This window comes from Rhizophagus irregularis, chromosome 32 (assembly GCF_026210795.1).
Source record: "Rhizophagus irregularis chromosome 32, complete sequence".
NCBI classification, from domain to species: domain Eukaryota; kingdom Fungi; phylum Glomeromycota; class Glomeromycetes; order Glomerales; family Glomeraceae; genus Rhizophagus; species Rhizophagus irregularis.
The window spans coordinates 984,108-1,001,290 of record NC_089460.1 but is presented as its reverse complement, the minus strand read 5'-3'; the positions used below and the strand labels follow the sequence as shown (position 1 = coordinate 1,001,290).

The window sequence follows — 17,183 nt, the reverse complement described above, 5'->3', positions numbered from 1 at the left end:
TAGATTATGTTATCAATTTATTCTGCCGATCATTGCCTAAATTCTTTTCATCATTCGTGTTTTTCATTTATTTATTTATTTATTGCATAACTTTATTCGCTTTAATTAGAATATTAAATTTTTTTTTTAACCATATTTTACAATATCTTACGAATAGTCTTTCGAAGATTATGATTTTTAATATATTATCTTGTTCAATAAGTTTGCAAGTTTAAATTTTTAATTATATTCCTAATCTAGAAATGGATTTCGGATTGTATCACACTTGTTTATATCTGTTTTTAATACGTTCACTTGATCTATTAAAATTCTTGCTTTAGATTTTAATTAGACAGTTTATTATAATAATAGACATTACGAAACTACGAAACACTTAATAAAACGTTTAATATGATTTTTCTTTTTGTACAATTTAATGTCTGTAAGTTCTAACATAGAGAAAAAAATTTTCAAATTGATTATACAAAGTAATAAACCAATATTGATTATTCACACAAACATAAAATAAATTTTTTGTTTTATTATTTGAATGAACACAAATTGTTATTAAGATAAGAGTCTGTCTTCTTGAGAAAAAAGTTATAGCAGTTGAATAATTAGAATGACACATCGACAGCTTAACTCTTCCTCTTGTCAGGAGCCTTCTGCAACATATCACTGAATTCTTGATATGGAGACTGCTTAAGTTCGTTATCTTTCCACAAGTCAGGGGTCAAGAAGCCGTAGGTATTGCCAATGGCAGCGAAGGTGGCTTTAACAAAATTACCCAAAGTACGAGTTGAGCCACGAGACGTAGTATAACAGTCAGTGATACCGGCTAATTGTAAAAGTTTTTTAGGAGTGGGAGCAGCGACGATACCGGTTCCGCGAGGAGCAGGGACGAGACGGCATATAACGGAACCACATCTGCCAGTAACCTTGCAAGGAACAGTGTGAGGATCACCAAGAGACGAACCCCAATATCCACGTCGGACAGGAATTACTGAAAGTTTAGCAAGGATAATAGCACCGCGAATAGCTGTCGCCACTTCTTTGGAGCATTTAACCCCAAGACCTACATGTCCGTTGGAATCACCAATTACAACAAAAGCCTATAAAAAAAGAGTCCATTTATTTATATAATCTTAAATAATAAATTTTTTTTAAAAAAAATCAAATATTTGTATAATTGTAATAACCTTGAATCGAGTCCTCTGACCAGCACGGGTCTGCTTTTGAACGGGCATAATCTTCATGACTTCATCTTTTAATGTAGTGCTGATTAAGCGATCTACGATTTGAAATTCTTTGATGGGAAATGAATATAAATATATTTCTTCGATGGTTTTGATCTTGTTTTCTTTGACTAGACGTCCAAGTTTCGTAACAGGAACCCTAAATTAATAAATTAAACAATAAAACATCAAAAATTTACGTAAATATTTTACTATAAAATTAAAGAATTATATAACTCGATAATTTAAATAACAATCACCATTCTTTATCGTCTTCCTTACGTGCACCACGACGACCTCGACCGCGTCCCCGGCCTCGGCCTCTATCGCCACCACGTCCGAAACCACGTCCGAAACCACCACGTCCTGTGATAACAAGTTATATTAATAGATCAACCAATTATTATCTACTTAAATGAAAAGAAAAATAAAGTTTCGAATATTTGATATATATATATATATAAATAATCTCTGAACTCGGCTACGTGTTTCCCCGTTGTTTTAAATGAACTGCTTTAACTTACCACCACGACTATCGGCCGTTCCTGAGTCAGCCATGTGCTATGATGGATATTTAATTTCAAGACAGTAATTTGGAAGTTAGGTCACTCTCAAAAAAAAAAAAAAAAAAAAAAATAAAGAAAAAATTATAGAAGATAAAACACATATTGGGAATAATTGTAGATACGGAGCCAAGATACAAAATTTATGATAATATTGTAATTTGATGAATTGGATACTCACATAATCTTAACTTTTGGATGTATTTTTCCTTGGGTGGAGATTCAGAAGGGAGAAGAATAAATTGCACTTCTCTCGTTTTATAATTTTTTTCATACGTCACTTTGATCATCAACGAATCGGATCATAGTATTTATGATAAATATGAGTCATAGAAATAACTGATAAGCCGAATTTCATCAGCTGATCTTGTATTACCTGAGTGACCTGAGTGGCTGAGTCTACGGAATAAAAAACGCGTTTTTAACGCGACTCAGATTAGCTTATTATTTTCACTTTTTTTTTTTAGAATGTATTCTGCTTCTTCAACGCCATCTAGAACTCCTTCAAAAGCAGTAGTTTATAAAGATGATACTAAAAATTCAAATATTTTTTTCATATCAAGAGTGAACTTTAATTATGAAACAGTCCGACATAAAAATAAATTATTTGAAGACGAATTTATCGATTATATTAATAATACAAAAGATAGTTTAACATTAAAAAAACAACAATGGCAAAGTACTTTTTCAGAAGATAAGGGTATGGGTAAAAAAAAATACTCTAGTAAAATTATCTATTACTTTTAATGCTTCTAATAATTTTTAAAATTATTCAATTATAATATAGGAACAAAATCTCAACTAATAGAACAAGTCAAATTAGCTGAGAAAAAACAAAAAGATGATCTTGCAAGTGAGCAATTGATCCATTCAAATAATCAATTCATATCTTTTTCGAAATTATTGAATTTGTGTTTCTTATTCGTCAGTAAAGGAAAAAGAGAAAAGGGATATTAGCAAGTTACAAACAGAAATTTCAGAAAAGAAGTACAAAAAAGAAATGATAAAAGAATGTATCAACACTTGGAAGAATCAAATCGAGAATGTGAAAAAAGATATTCAAAAGCGACGTGATGGTAATTTTATTATTTGTTTTAATCGAATATACTTTTTGTTTTCTTTTATTTTATCTTAATGCTTTTACTCAAAACAAAAGCCAATATGGCAAAGCAACAAGCATTACAACTTCAACTTTCAAAAAATGAGCCAGAGTTAAAACGCTATGCGGATAAATTAGCCTTCGCAATGGTTGGATTGAGAGGTGATTTTTATTGTACCATGTATTATTCATTAAACGTGTTATTAATATTTACAAATCAATTTTAGAAAATGTTATAACTTTTTCTTTTACATGCATATATGAGAAAGATTTGTCGCGTCCATGCAAATTCACGATTCAATTAGGAGAAGAACGGCACTCTATATATAAAAGTATAATTTTTAAGAATTTTTTATAATGCTGGTTTGTTTTTTTATTTATTTATTTATTTATTTATTTGATTTGATCGAAAGTTCTAGAATGTAGTCCACCGATAGAACATTTGGATGAAATATTGTCACAATTAAATACCAATCGTAACTTCTTTACGTTTTTAAAGAAAATGAGGCAAGCTTTTTATAGATACGCTCAAAATGATAAATGACAATAATTAGAGAAGTTTTTAATAGATTTAATTTTATTTGAGAATAAGATGTCCATTCTTATACACTTATGTTCTTTCAATCCAATCATTAAATGAGAATTATGGTAGCAACGTCTTAAAATATGTCGGTTATAGATGATTGCTAATAGAATGTATAAAAGTTATATCGCATAACATTAGATATTTGGAGGTATATTAACAATTATACAACATTATCACAGTTTATAGGAGTTTCTAACAACGAACAACATTTAAGTTAGTATTTCTTTTTAAAGGTAAACTGGCTTTACCACTTATTGTAAAAAGCACATAGTGACTATAAAGATGTTCAATAATATTAAGTATAAAGTATTAACTCCACATAACCTTAATTTAATATATTCTTTTAATATATATTCTGTTTATATCACTTATCCTATCACTACCTTAATTATGATGTTTCAGGTCTTATATATTGGTTAACAGTGATATTACGTATATATACCAAGAAAATAACATGCGGTAAATTTGCCCAAATTTTCAACTTGAACTTTATTAACTTTATTATACCTTTATAATCCTTTCTTAGTTAATATCATTAAATACATTCATAAAAACCGAGAAATATCTAAGATTGAACGTGGCAAGACTCACATCAGAATCTGCAAATGCAATCGGTCTCCTTCATAAGATCTGATTATCATTCTTAAAAGATTAACGCGGTTAGTTGTTATAAATTGTTTTTGAATTAAAAAGTGTTCAAATGGGTCCAAGGTGACCAAAAACATAAAACGTGGATATCAATTCTTTAGTCCTTCGTGATGCAGAATTTCTGATGTTATTGACGTTTCGCCTCCAATAAACTATACGAAGTCTAAAACCGCCAAATATTTAACTGTTAATTGCTGCGATCCTTCGACACAGAAAATAAAATTGCTTGCTACTCCGCGGTTCTCGCAAAAAAACTACAACCTTTCAGACTGAGAAAAAGTCCGTTTGAAAATTCAATTCACATTTTACAAATTAGACAGGTTCTCGCCTGTCATACTATAGTTTTTTTAGGGTTAAATTGAATTCTTTTGAAAAAAACGCGCGAGCGGATCAACTTATGAACTGGAGTATAAGTTATTGGACACGACAATATTTTTACAAAATTCTATAAATGCTAATTTCAATAACTTAAACTAGTTTATAAATAAACAAATACGAATTTCTTTAATGTATGAATACAAAAATTTTGTGTCAAGTTAACGAAAAAGGGTACACCCCAATAAATATGGCACAAAGTTGATCATTTACAGTAAATTGCTTATCTTCTCACCACAGTTGTCACTTTTAAATGCGCTAAAACCCATATTAAAATTTTTTTTATTTCATTATTTAAAATCCTTCAATTCCCAGGCTCGGGCTTCAGATTTATTTTAATAAGTAGTGAAAAGCTTGTTATACAGTACACGTCTTCTGTATTAACAGTTAATATATACAATTTGATTCATGATCAATCCAAAATGAGGTACTTCTGATTTTATCTATGAAGATTAGCCCAAAACGATGATGACCTGATGACTGATGGTAACCCAAAAAAGAATGAACCACTCAAATAAGATCATAACATGTATGCCAAACAACACGAGTATCCAAATCAGTCCCCAAAAAATAACCAGCCTGATCCCCTCAATCAGCATTTTATGAATATAACAAGGTCTAATTGGTATATTTCAAAGTCCACAAACCTACCACCTTTTTGTCCTGTTTGTCCTGTTTATACACTAAAATTGCTTCTCTTCGCGTGTAATTGAAAATTCTTTCTATATAATATAACGTTTTTCACAATTTATAAGGGCGTAAGATCCTTCTTTTTTGCTTTTATACTTTTTTAAAGTTGGTTTTGTGGTTATGTCTGCGAAAATCGATGATAAACGGCGGTTGAAAGTCGCGGTAAGCGTTCTAAAATTTAAAATCAAATATTAACGCGAAATCCTTGTGACCTAAAACGCAAACAACTTATTTTAAGGCACAAGGGCTACGAAAAACTGCTATTAGCTTACAAGCCGCTGTTGTAAGTCTTTTACAAACTGCGGATGCGCTCTCTGCCGAAACCGATGAAAATTTAGTAGAAAATAACCCTCTAGACGTCAATCTTCAGGATTTCTTAAAAGGCGATATTAATAGTACTCTTATTAAATTGCTCAATAATGCTCTCAATGGCGATGGAGAAGCACTAGATGATGATCAAAAGGCTCAACAAAATGGTAAACGTGCTGCAAACGGAGTCAAGAAATCTACACGTAAGCCAAGACCACCTCGTGATCCTAATGCACCTACAAAACCACAGAATGCTTTTATATTATTTCAAAAAGAGGTTGCCAGTCAAGTAAAAGCGGAAAATCCAGATAAACAATGGCCAGAAATAGTGCATTTGATAAGTGCCCGTTGGAAGGGTTTGCAAAAGGAGGAAAAAGAAGTTCGTTATTCATTTTACTTAAAAAATAAAGAACTATACTTTTATCAATATAATTTCCTAATGAATTTTAATCTTAAATTATAGATATATGAGCATAGATTTGAGGAGGCTAAACAAACCTATGAAACCGAACTTAAGACTTATATGGAAAAGAAAAATAAAGATCTAGTGGTAACAGCAGTTGATCCTGATGGTGTTGAAGAAAATAATGATACGTCTGACTCTGTTACGCCTGATTCAGAGTCCATCACATCTCAAAGTGATGAAGAAGATGAAGAAGATATACCAAATCCTTCTAATTCTCGCTCATCACGTTCAAAGGTGAGATCAAGTACGTCCGCGAAAAGTGCGCCACACCCTAATCCGGAATCTTCAAAGAAAAAGCCCATAAAGCGCAAAACCCAGGAGGACGACGATGACGAAAGCGCTCACGAAGAAGAGCAGAAAAAATCAAAGAAAAAAGCCTCAAACGAAGAAGGTGAAGTGCAAAAAAAAAAGATCAAGAAAAGCTCTCGAGAAGAAAAAGATAAGAAGAAGAAAAATAAAAGGAACAGACAAGATTGAGGTATTTATTAAGAAATTTTAGAGAAGGAATGTTAAGGAATGTAAACTTTTTACAATCTATCTTTCATTATATTATAAAAAGAATCTGATTATTATAATTTTTGGAGCAGGTCTTTACAGGTGTTGTAACTGAAAGTGACGAGGATTCAATTTTCTCTTTTTTTACTTATCTATAATATCCTAAAAAGAAAAAAAAAATTTAATAATCATTGTAAAAAGAAATTTATTTATTTTTTTCTCTGACATTTTGATTAATTTTGTTATAGGAATATAAATATTGATTTTAATTATACTCACAATTTGCTTAAATAATCTTTTCAACTAATATAATACATGAATAAAAAATTAACGTATGTACCAAGTTACTGTAAGTTTACAAGATCGTATTGTTTATAAGATCTGAGATCCACGAGCTGCATAATGAATAATGAATAAAATTATTTTTTAATAAAATGAGTAATAATTATTTACGGGTTGAATCGGATCAAAAAAAAAAAAAAAAAAAAATTCGTTATTATTTACAGCCACTTTATAAGTAGACTTTTTTTACTGTTTGTTCATTTCCGAATAAAGAGAGGAATTTTCTTTTGATCTATTTCTTAAGTTATTTGTGCTAACTTATACGTTCCGAGAACGACTTTTCTTAATAATGCCAACTACTGAAACTTCAAAGACAAACGATCCCGAAAACCAAGCAGGTCAACCGGAAATGAACGAGAAGCAAGCTCCCGTACCTTCAAAAGCAAATCTAAAAGTTACTTCATCTAAAACTACCCCCTCCGTCTCACCTGCAAATGCGAAAAAGAATGGCGCGTCGTCTAAAAAGAGACCACTGGATCCTCAGGAACTTAACAATATGATTCAGAACAAAATCACGCAGCTTGAAAATGAATCGTTAATTGAGGATGAAGAGGAAAAGGAACTCGGTACAGAACTACTTTAATACTTTTCTTTTACATTAACTATATATTTAATAACAGTTATTTGTTTATATTTTTTGAAAAAAAACTTTTATTTCAATTAATAAACCGGTTTTTAACTATTAAATAGCTAAAGCTGTTAAAAAAGCAAGCAAAGAAATAAAAGATACCATCAATTCCCGTGATGATCAAATGGAAAAATTTGATATGATACAGCAAAGGTACATGGAATTGGTAAGCATAATTAATTTATAAATTTTTAATTTCTTCCGATTTTGATAATAAGTCATTTTAATTTTTTATTTGGCTTATAGTTTCAAGATATGAAACGCCTTGAACTAGATCATGTAAAGTTGAAGAAACGCAATGAACAATTACAAAAAGAGAAGGATGCTGGTATACATATATCTTCTTGTTAATTTAATATGATTTACATTTATTGAATAAAATTCTCATACATATAATTTTCTCTTAGCTAGGAGTGATTTGTCCAAAGCGAATTTAATGAAGCATAAATTTGAAAACATATGTCGAGAATTGCAGAAAGAAAATAAACGTATTAAGGTTTGCAAAATTTAGTCTCTCATTATTAAATTATAAGGCGTTAGTTAATGCATCCTCTTTGTAGGAAGAAAGCAAGCGCTTGGCTGCTAGCGAACAACAGAAACGCGAGGAATTATCGAGTAAATTTGAAAATACTATCTGGGAAATCAAATCCAAGATGGAAGAAGATACTGACGAGAAAAAAAAACGAGCGGAGGATAATGAAGCGTTAGTAATTTATCTACTAGATAAATAACCTTCTAAATCAGTACATTTTATTTCTTCCAATTATTTAAGTACGATTGTCCTAATAGAATAACCTTTTATTTTCACTTCATTCCGATGTAATAGATTGAAAGATAAATTCCGCAGTTTCTTAGAACAATATGAGCTCCGTGAGAAACACTTCAAAAGTGTTGTTCGATCTAAAGATTTGGAATTGCAATTATATGAAGCAAAATTACAGCAACAAAAGCAATTAACCGAACAAGAAATGATAAAAGTTAGAATATTTACTTATTTAAGGAGTTTATTTTATGTTATGTTTACAAATAATTTTTTCCTTTTTGCTGTTTAGATCAATTCTTTAAAGGAACAAGTAGAAACTTTCACTAAAACAGAAACAGAATTACGTAAACAGCTTAATGTTTACGTAGATAAGTTTAAGCAAGTTGAGGAAACGTTAAATAAGAGCAATGAACTTTTTCTTACTTTCCGTAAAGAAATGGAACAGGTTTGACCATTTCGCTTGTGATTTATCAGTTTTATACAGATGCATTTATATTACTCTCTTATAGGCGTTTTAATACCGCAGATGACCAAAAAGACAAAGAAACTTGAAAAAGAAAATTCGTCGATTAAAGGAAAATGTGATATAATGAACAAGAACATTCTAGAGATGGCCGAAGAGGTACTATTAATTTATATTAAGATTTTCATATACTACTTGGGAAATTGAGCGCACATTGAACAATCCAATGTGTCTTTCCCTTCAACCTTTCGTTTTATCACTATTTCTTCTTCTTTTATTATTGTTTTTCCACCTATGTGGATATTTTGGTGAAGGTATGCTAATACACATAATTACGAATCGATATTTATCCGCATACTCCAGCGGGCAAGGGATCAGAAAGCTATAGAGGATGCAAAAAAAAAGCAAGCAAAATTAGTAAACTTATGCAAAGCGTTACAAGTATGAATTGATCCTGTTTGGGAATTCTGTCTGTAAAATTTTTTATCACGCATCGTATATTAACCTGTTTAATGTAGGCTGAAAGAACGGTTCTTAAGAAGAAAGTAGAATCTTTTGAATTGACACCTATTCGACGTCCTAGCACACCTATTTCTTCAACTTGTGAAGAAGAAGTTGAGGAAGGATCAAGTGATTATGGTTCGACAGAAGATACAGCACCCTGTAAATGCACAGAACATAACAATGGGGAAGTTACTGAAATACCAGCACAATGTTTCTTTGAGATAGATCGAGAATGTTTTGAAGTTGGGCAAAAATTAGATGCTTCTGGTGAATCAGATTTGGAAACTGATAGAGTTATTATAGAAAGGGATGAATTAGTTGTCAATTGATACATATAGTTGAGCTTTCAAAGAAACTTTATGGAGATGATGTTTAAAATCTATTTATTAGTGACTGTGTCACTTTTTTTTTTTGATAAAAAAAAACTAAATTACGTGTTATGTATAATAATGTATTATCGTAACATCAACTTTAGCCTTAGTTTTAATATAGATCATATTTCTGTAGAATATTATTTAGGTATTTGCAATTTGCAATTTAAATTTAATAGCTAAAAAATTTGCTCATCCTTTTCTTTCCTGAGATATTAAGTCGTGATTATTATATTAAAGAGAAACTTATTTTTTTAATTATACACTTGAGCACATATGTAAATTATTATGATGAATTTTGATCAGACAGTATTCCTTTGAAGAAATATCATACACAGTATAGGCTAAAAAAGCTCACAACTTCTTTGGATTTTTTGGCATATTTATTAAATTAAAATCCTGCAGCTCCACGTGCAATTTCTTCTAATAAAGACGGAGAAAGCCAATCACTTGGAATGATATTAAGTATCTGAAAAAAATAATATAATTTAAAATGTATATAATAATTATATAATGTGTATAATAATTTGCTTTTTTTACCTTTTGATATTTTTCTGCTTTTGATGAATTGTATGAATTGTTTAAAATACATAATAAATATTGATTAAGTAAACAATCAATTGATAATGATCGAAGAACATCTATTGAAACAAACTCTTTCCACATTATAAGGTTTCTTAACAACTATTCGATTGATACAAAATTAGAGGAGATTCATAAAACGCGCTAATATTAAAATACTTATATCAAACCTTGTATTTGCGCCAAAAGTACCGGTCTTGTGCTGTTGAAATATCCTTATTTGAATCAGCTGGTATATTTATGTTCTCAGGTATGGTTTCGAGAGACATAACTACATTCTGAAGACGTTTTGAAACTTCGTTAATTACATCCTGGAAAAAAAAAAGAAAAAAAAAATTAAATAATTAAAATTATTCAAAAGAAATACTTGATTTAATTACCTGAAACTTCTGGGATTTTCTGTCTATGTGGTTTAATATATTCCCAAATATTTCAATAAAAGACATTGTTTGTTTTGAAGAATATGGATTCAAAGTTTTTACTAAATATGCTATTCTTGGTAATATTATCTTCTCAAAAACTTTGCTTAAAATAGTAAAATCATCATCTGTTCTTATTTGACTTGTATTTGATTCAGGAATAGAATATTCTGAAATAACTTTATACCACTCCATACGATCAAACTATAATTTGTCAAATATAATTAATATAATATTTATAATACCAAATATCATTAATAATTTATACCTTTAATGTATTCCATAACATTATTTCATATCTAACATAAAATTCAAATACACCTGGTAAACTTAACCCTCCATATGCTTTTGTATAATCATCATTAAATTCGGTTTTCCAAGATATAAATTTAGATTTTACTAATTCAATTGATTTAAAATCATCAGTTACATCTTCAAATAACTTAGTATGGTGATATGAAATTTCATCTATAAAAAAAACCTTTTTAATTAATAATAAAAAATAATATAATAGTTCAAAAATAAAATAAAAATAAAAATAAAAAAAATAAAAAATAAAAAATAAGATTTTGATGATTACCTATTTCCTTAGCAATTTCTTTTTCATCACTTATACTTAATTCTTCGTCTGTAGAAAAACCTTCTTCCTCTAACTTATCTACATGTGTATTATTTTTTCGAAGAGATCGTCTATGATCACGTTGTTGTCCTCTTTGCTGACGAATTGTATTGCTAACATCAGAATTTACATATGCTTCATCTTTTGAAAAATAAATAATATATATTATTATATTCATTCATCACTTATAATGATTTGCAATTGTAAGAAAAACTTGTACTTACTTGTACTGAATAATTCAATATCATAAGTATCATCTTCCATAATTCTTTGCATAATAAGCTGTGACTTTTTAATGAGTACTTCCTGATAATCTTTTTCAAGTTTCTCCAGTATTGGAAACTTAGATATATACACAAAATATATTAAAAATAATAGTAGTTCAAATTAAATATTAAATACAATTGTTTATTTAAATTAATTATTTATAATTCTAACCTTATCATCAAGAAATTCTACAAGATTTTCAACAAACGTTTTAAGCTCTTGAAAATAGGTATAACGTTTTTTTGTATTTTGCATTTCAATATCCATTTGTGCGTTTGAAGACGTAATACTGTCAAGTACACTTTGTGTTTGAGTAAGTTCAGCTTGGTGATTATTATAAAGCTCTTGTAAATCTATCAGTTGACTCTCTAGATGCGATTGAACTTCACTTAATGTAGGAACAGGAACAACAGTAGGTACTTAAACAATGAAATTAGATATATTTAATGATTTAAAAATTTAATTAGTAATTCAAAATAAAAATAAAATTAAATAAATACTTACTTCTAGCTTGTTTCACTTGTTTCATTAGATCAGGAGTTTTTTGTGAATATTTTTTAGGAATATGACCACCCGCTTTCATAGCTTCTAATTCCCATTGTAACATTTCATCATCTTCATCTTCAAAATCTCTATAATAATTATATATTTATTTATAAAATAATTTAATAATTTTTAGGAAAAAAAAAAAGAAAAGATATACACATACACATCCATGATCATTTCTTCAATATCTGCTTTTTTAAGACGTTCCTGTTCTTTTTTGGCTTTTTTTCCAATAGCAAGTTTTTCATTCATGTATCGTTCAAGTTCTGCATTTTTATTATAAGCTCAGTACTGTTCATGGAATCATAAATAGACTATTGAATACCGACCTTCATCTGCTTCACCCAACTCATCCTCTTCACGAACCAACCTTGATTCCATTTTCTTGCCTGATGTAGTTATAATCTATTTAAAAATATAATTAGTAAGTAATTATAATAAAAGCTAATAATTTTAAATCTGCACCAATTAAAAATTATGTTTAACAAATAATTTTTACTCAAAAAGATGGAGTAAGAACGAAAATGGAGAAAAGAGTAATAATCTATTCTGAACAATAAATTATATGAAATAAATAAATATATATCCAGATATGAGAATTCTCATTAGAAAAATATCTCAATTTTTTGGTATCCCAGAATCTTGAGAGTGTTAAACATAAAATTAAATATTGGCCCAGCCCAAATATAAATACATTACATCAGTATCTTCTGATAAAGGAATATAATCTGGAGCATCAGATAATCCTTTCTTTCGTCGCATCTCTCTTTCCTTTTTAGCTGCACTAATAGCACTAGCATCGGGTATACCAAAAATATTCCCTGAAAATAAAACACAATTAATGTTTAACCATCAAATGTCAGCCGAAAAAATTTATCCGATTATAAAATACCTTCACCAAGAGTGGATGAAAATTTTTCAAGATTATCCTGAAACTGAAAGGAAGCCGGCGCTGATGGTGTACTAGCACGTAATTCTGATAACATTTCTTCAGTATAGGAAGGCGTTATTTGATCTGAATCTTGAGAAATTGATTGACTAATTAAAAAAAGAATTTTAACATTAGAGTCAAGTATATTAAGAAATTAATGCCAATTTTCTAATAAGATACTAAACTGATCAATATGAAGCTTCTTGGATTTTGACTTTGCAAGACGACGACTTGCAGCAGTCTTTGTTATTTGAAAGGTTTCGCCTTGTTCTTCCTATAAACAATCAAACAATGTTGCTTCAAATAGTTATATAAATAAGAGGTGGAACCTTTCCAAAATGTTTATAAAAGATAAACTGAAAAAGTAATTGTAAATGAACATACCTCATCAATCCCAAAACTAAGGATAGCTTTACCCTTTTTAGGTTTTTTTTTTTGATCCTTTTCTGTTTCCGACTTTATAACAGAAATGAAAGAGCCTGTAGAAGGAATCTATAAGGAAAGGTATCTATATTCAGGTAATTAAAAATAAAGTAAAATTGTACTAACTTGTATCAGTACTGGCTTCTTCATCGCTATTGAGTTTAGTCCTAATGTTCCTTGTTTTTCTTTTGATCATTTTTACACGAATATAAATGAAAAGGCTAATTTCGTAGTAAAAAAAAAAAAACTCCAAAATTGGAATCAGGTGATGGTGGTCTGTGCGTGACTGCGGTTTCGAGTTCATCAACCATCAACTAAATATTAAATTAAAATTCACGGGTTTTTTATCATTCACTGTTCACAATGCAAAAGCGACAACAATATACACCACTTCCAACTATTGCTCCTTTGCCAAGCTCTTCTCAGCAAAGACAAGGAGTAAATATTCCTCAACCCGAAATCTCCGGCAGGCAACGAACAAAAGCTAAGCAACCAAATAGAACAACGAAAACTTCACAAAAGCTCACGTTGTTCCCAACAGAACAACAAACTGTTCCTCCCACAGAAACGTGTGAAATTTATAATCAAATCGGACAATTACCTCAAGGTACCGCTAGAATTGAAGCAGAAAAATTTAGTAAACAAGAAAAGCTTTTACTTCCTCGAGTAACCGCTTACTGCACTGCTTCGTAAGTTATATATGAAAAAATTTTCAAATTCATTAAATTCAGTTTATCCAATATGATTATAATATTCCATATTTAGAGCTTATCGGTTAGATGAGCTATTCAAAAATCTTCAAGGTCGTAAATCAAAAAATGGGACTGCGCCCATACGTGTTGATGAATGGTAAGATATGTATCATAATAAATCTATTCAACAGATTCTAAGATTCACGCCATTTAATTTTTTTAGTATCTATACACCATTTACCTTCAAGATACATGAGCCACCATCAACGGCTGATCTTTTGGGTCTTGATGATCCGGCACTTTTACCCTTTCCGCAAGAGCATATTTCTGAAGTTTTTCTCTTTGAATATGGTGTTGTAGTTATATGGGGCATGAAAGAAGATGAAGAAAAGAATTTATTGTACGAACTTGTTCCATTTGAAGATGAAAAATTGGGTTGGAATTATATTTTTTCTATTAATTAAGTAGTGTACAGCAAATTTTAATTATTTAAATTTTGTAGCTTCTGATGATGTTGAAACAGAGGAATTTCGCTATAATTACGCTGCATCGTATCAACCAAGGTGATTTTTGTAATATTATGTTTTGTTTAACATTGCAATATTGTTCTTTAATTAATTCAACGAGAACATCTCAGAATTTATAATGATGTGATAACTCTTAAAAATTCTGGCAATTACATGATCAAACTTACAATATCTCATGCTATTGCACAATCTGTGAAAATGACATTATTTGAAGGATTAATTGAAGAAACAATTGAAGTAACTAAACATATTCCACAAACCATGGCAGAAACAGGAAAAGTTCAAATGTCCAGGTCTGTGATTATAATATCGGTTTATTTCTAGTTAAACGAATTCTAAAGTAGTATTTCTTCTTTAGATCGGCAATTACTAAGAAAATTGGACAGGTATTTTTTTTTCAGCTTTTACTGTAATTAAATTTTAATTGTTAAACTTCACTGAGACATGCTTTGTTATGATCACTACAGCTGTTCATTATGAGAATCAACGTAAATTTGGTTAGTAATATTTTAGATACTCCCGAAATATTTTGGTCGGAACCCTCTTATGAACCTTTATATGCAGCAATAAGAGGTAAGAAACCTTAAGTCTTTTATTACATATTTTGTATTACTTAGTTACTAATTTGATTTTTCAAAGGCTATCTTGAGATTTCGCAGCGTGTAGAACTATTAAATCAAAGAGTTGCCGTAATAAGTATGTTCATTATCAAATGTTAAGCTTATAAATAATCCAATTTAAATATTTAATAATATTACTTTGCAGGTGACCTTTTAGATATGCTTAAAGAGCATTTGACAAGTTCTCACGGTTTGTAATTTTTTTTTTGGCTTCCATCATATTATATGCTATACTATTATTATAAAATATTTTCTGAATTACAGGTGAACAACTTGAATGGATTGTCATTGTCCTAATTGGTAAATATATAATATATATAAATTTAGATTTCTGACTAAGTTTAATTAATTTGTCCTTTTTTTTAGCTTTTGAAATAGTAATTGGAGTAATAACAATCTGTATAGACGCCTTTTCGTACTCACATAAAGAGAACCTCTAACTACTTTTTTGTAGACAGATCGATACTTTATTAATCCATCTTTATAATACATAATACATGATAAATTAAAACATTTTAATTGTATAGTAAGGTAAGATTTGATCATATTCAGAAACAATGAAAAGTTGAGGTAAAATAAAAACGGTTTACACCGTTAAATAAAGTCTTATACAATCATTTATTGTTCTATTTTTTTCAATTGTTCCATATTGGTTGTCTCCACCGGAGATCTACACACAAAGTAAGAATCATAAGAAAAATATTATTGAAGGAAATTGCATTAATAAAAAGAAAAGGAAAAACTTATTACCCAATGAAACGCAATTCCTTGATAATGGTTGTCTCTTCATCCTCTAAATTATCCATTACAAATAACTAATAAAAAATGCGGGTCAGATATAAGAAATAATATAGATATATAATAATTGTTCAAATTAAACCTACAGCAATATTTGTGATACTTTGGAACTTAACAAATCTCAAAGGAATAATATCATTTTTCTCATAATCCGTTTTAGTCAAATTGATGCTTTGCGTCTCTTCGATTGAATCTGTTTCGTCAAATCCAATGTTTAATCTGTTGGCGTAAATCTTGATTGTCTTTGGGGCATGTTCTTAAAAAGCAATAAAGATAATGAGTATTCTAAATTTTCACATCCAGATTCATTAGAAACTTAAAAATAAAATAATTATTTACCCATGTCTCTTGGAACGAGTTTTATTGAATGAATCTTTACGGCTTGATTAAAAGGAATAGAGATCAAAAGTTGTTCATCAACATCGGACTCCAAATACATGTCATTTTTATCAAAGATATTTCTAACATTATTTTTTTCTTGTTGATTAAGACAATCAACTTGTTTCAGTGTAATAAATTCGTTGATATCCGTCTGAAATTCATAACCACAAAATTGTATTAAATAAATTGAAAAAAAAAGGAAATGTGGAAAAGCAATATATAACGTTCACTTACATGACCTTGAACATTCAAAGAGCCTGATCCACCCTCTTCAGGAGTACCAGCATGTTGTTCGATCAAGTTTTTGAGTCCGCCAGGGTTAGCGCCAGTTAATTTCGCAATTTCATTTCCATTTTTGTAAAATTTGAAAGTTGGCCTACAGCCATTAACAGAAAAAAAAAAAAATATAAAAATTTACAATATGAATCAAATCGACCAGGAAATTTTTGTAAAAAAAAGCTGAAATTACATTGAAGTAACACCCTCCTTGGTCGCGACTTCTTTAACATGATCAACATCGACCTAAAAAGAGTATTAAGCATGGATTTCAATGTGCTAATTGAATTCAAATATATATACTTACCTTTGCAAAGTTTACATGCTTAAATTGCGTACTCAATTGTTGAAAAACTGGCGCGATCGTTTGACATGGACCACACCATGTCGCATGATAATCAACAACTGTCTATAATTAACATGCAAGAATTAAAAAATAGTACAAGCGCGTAATTAACTATTATAAACGTATATATCTACCAATTTTGGCGATGCAATAAGCTTATTGAACGCGGCTAAATCCCCAATTGTTTTAATGTAAGCCATAGTAAATAAACTACGAAAATAGAGAGAGATCAACTTAAGA

The 17,183-nt window shown here is 29.6% G+C and overlaps 7 protein-coding genes across 9 annotated transcripts; 4 read left to right on the top strand and 3 right to left on the bottom strand.

Annotated features, from left to right (window-relative positions):
- Positions 1 to 311: 311 nt before the first annotated feature.
- OCT59_023018 (40S ribosomal protein uS5) lies at positions 312 to 2,032 on the bottom strand. Its single transcript, XM_025320109.2, has 5 exons — positions 1,959 to 2,032; positions 1,739 to 1,775; positions 1,475 to 1,580; positions 1,179 to 1,374; positions 312 to 1,091 (listed from the first exon to the last, which is right to left on the bottom strand). The coding sequence occupies exons 2-5, from the start codon at positions 1,770 to 1,772 to the stop codon at positions 618 to 620; spliced, it is 810 nt and encodes a 269-aa protein (XP_025172128.1). The 5' UTR covers positions 1,773 to 1,775; positions 1,959 to 2,032; the 3' UTR covers positions 312 to 617.
- Positions 2,033 to 2,220: 188 nt separating this feature from the next.
- OCT59_023017 (uncharacterized protein) lies at positions 2,221 to 3,779 on the top strand. The gene is made up of 6 exons (XM_025320108.2): positions 2,221 to 2,477; positions 2,565 to 2,630; positions 2,707 to 2,853; positions 2,934 to 3,038; positions 3,104 to 3,208; positions 3,290 to 3,779. Exons 1-6 carry the CDS (start codon positions 2,246 to 2,248, stop codon positions 3,418 to 3,420), a joined length of 786 nt encoding a protein of 261 aa, XP_025172127.2. The 5' UTR covers positions 2,221 to 2,245; the 3' UTR covers positions 3,421 to 3,779.
- A 1,347-nt stretch (positions 3,780 to 5,126) lies between these two features.
- OCT59_023016 (uncharacterized protein) lies at positions 5,127 to 6,796 on the top strand. Its single transcript, XM_066150503.1, has 4 exons — positions 5,127 to 5,337; positions 5,414 to 5,863; positions 5,948 to 6,428; positions 6,538 to 6,796. The coding sequence occupies exons 1-3, from the start codon at positions 5,296 to 5,298 to the stop codon at positions 6,425 to 6,427; spliced, it is 972 nt and encodes a 323-aa protein (XP_066006529.1). The 5' UTR covers positions 5,127 to 5,295; the 3' UTR covers position 6,428; positions 6,538 to 6,796.
- A 179-nt stretch (positions 6,797 to 6,975) lies between these two features.
- On the top strand, positions 6,976 to 9,780 carry OCT59_023015 (uncharacterized protein). The gene is made up of 10 exons (XM_025309484.2): positions 6,976 to 7,353; positions 7,478 to 7,581; positions 7,662 to 7,743; positions 7,823 to 7,911; positions 7,976 to 8,118; positions 8,242 to 8,392; positions 8,468 to 8,623; positions 8,688 to 8,800; positions 8,956 to 9,082; positions 9,160 to 9,780. The coding sequence occupies exons 1-8, from the start codon at positions 7,077 to 7,079 to the stop codon at positions 8,694 to 8,696; spliced, it is 1,011 nt and encodes a 336-aa protein (XP_025172125.2). The 5' UTR covers positions 6,976 to 7,076; the 3' UTR covers positions 8,697 to 8,800; positions 8,956 to 9,082; positions 9,160 to 9,780.
- Positions 9,781 to 9,907: 127 nt separating this feature from the next.
- OCT59_023014 (uncharacterized protein) lies at positions 9,908 to 13,507 on the bottom strand (the record flags this gene model as incomplete). The annotated part of the gene is made up of 16 exons (XM_025320105.2): positions 13,430 to 13,507; positions 13,265 to 13,359; positions 13,066 to 13,154; positions 12,842 to 12,987; positions 12,649 to 12,770; positions 12,279 to 12,354; positions 12,113 to 12,215; positions 11,908 to 12,035; positions 11,575 to 11,822; positions 11,361 to 11,478; positions 11,098 to 11,277; positions 10,786 to 10,985; positions 10,479 to 10,721; positions 10,269 to 10,409; positions 10,057 to 10,200; positions 9,908 to 9,985 (listed from the first exon to the last, which is right to left on the bottom strand). Exons 1-16 carry the CDS (start codon positions 13,497 to 13,499, stop codon positions 9,908 to 9,910), a joined length of 2,181 nt encoding a protein of 726 aa, XP_025172123.1. The 5' UTR covers positions 13,500 to 13,507.
- A 159-nt stretch (positions 13,508 to 13,666) lies between these two features.
- Positions 13,667 to 15,582, top strand: OCT59_023013 (uncharacterized protein; the record flags this gene model as incomplete). Its single annotated transcript, XM_066150502.1, has 11 exons — positions 13,667 to 13,992; positions 14,069 to 14,152; positions 14,219 to 14,430; positions 14,498 to 14,558; positions 14,633 to 14,815; positions 14,881 to 14,908; positions 14,990 to 15,095; positions 15,162 to 15,218; positions 15,288 to 15,332; positions 15,407 to 15,442; positions 15,509 to 15,582. The coding sequence occupies 11 exons, from the start codon at positions 13,667 to 13,669 to the stop codon at positions 15,580 to 15,582; spliced, it is 1,212 nt and encodes a 403-aa protein (XP_066006528.1).
- On the bottom strand, positions 15,054 to 17,162 carry OCT59_023012 (uncharacterized protein). Of its 3 annotated transcripts, none has more exons than XM_025320104.2 (8): positions 17,078 to 17,162; positions 16,905 to 17,006; positions 16,791 to 16,843; positions 16,556 to 16,697; positions 16,280 to 16,472; positions 16,027 to 16,196; positions 15,893 to 15,957; positions 15,054 to 15,812 (listed from the first exon to the last, which is right to left on the bottom strand). In XM_025320104.2, the coding sequence occupies exons 1-8, from the start codon at positions 17,141 to 17,143 to the stop codon at positions 15,761 to 15,763; spliced, it is 843 nt and encodes a 280-aa protein (XP_025172121.1). In that variant the 5' UTR covers positions 17,144 to 17,162; the 3' UTR covers positions 15,054 to 15,760. The 3 variants fall into 3 exon arrangements, with proteins under 3 accessions (XP_025172121.1, XP_066006526.1, XP_066006527.1); XM_066150500.1 differs by having other exon boundaries at positions 15,893 to 15,935; XM_066150501.1 differs by having other exon boundaries at positions 16,044 to 16,196.
- Positions 17,163 to 17,183: the final 21 nt, after the last annotated feature.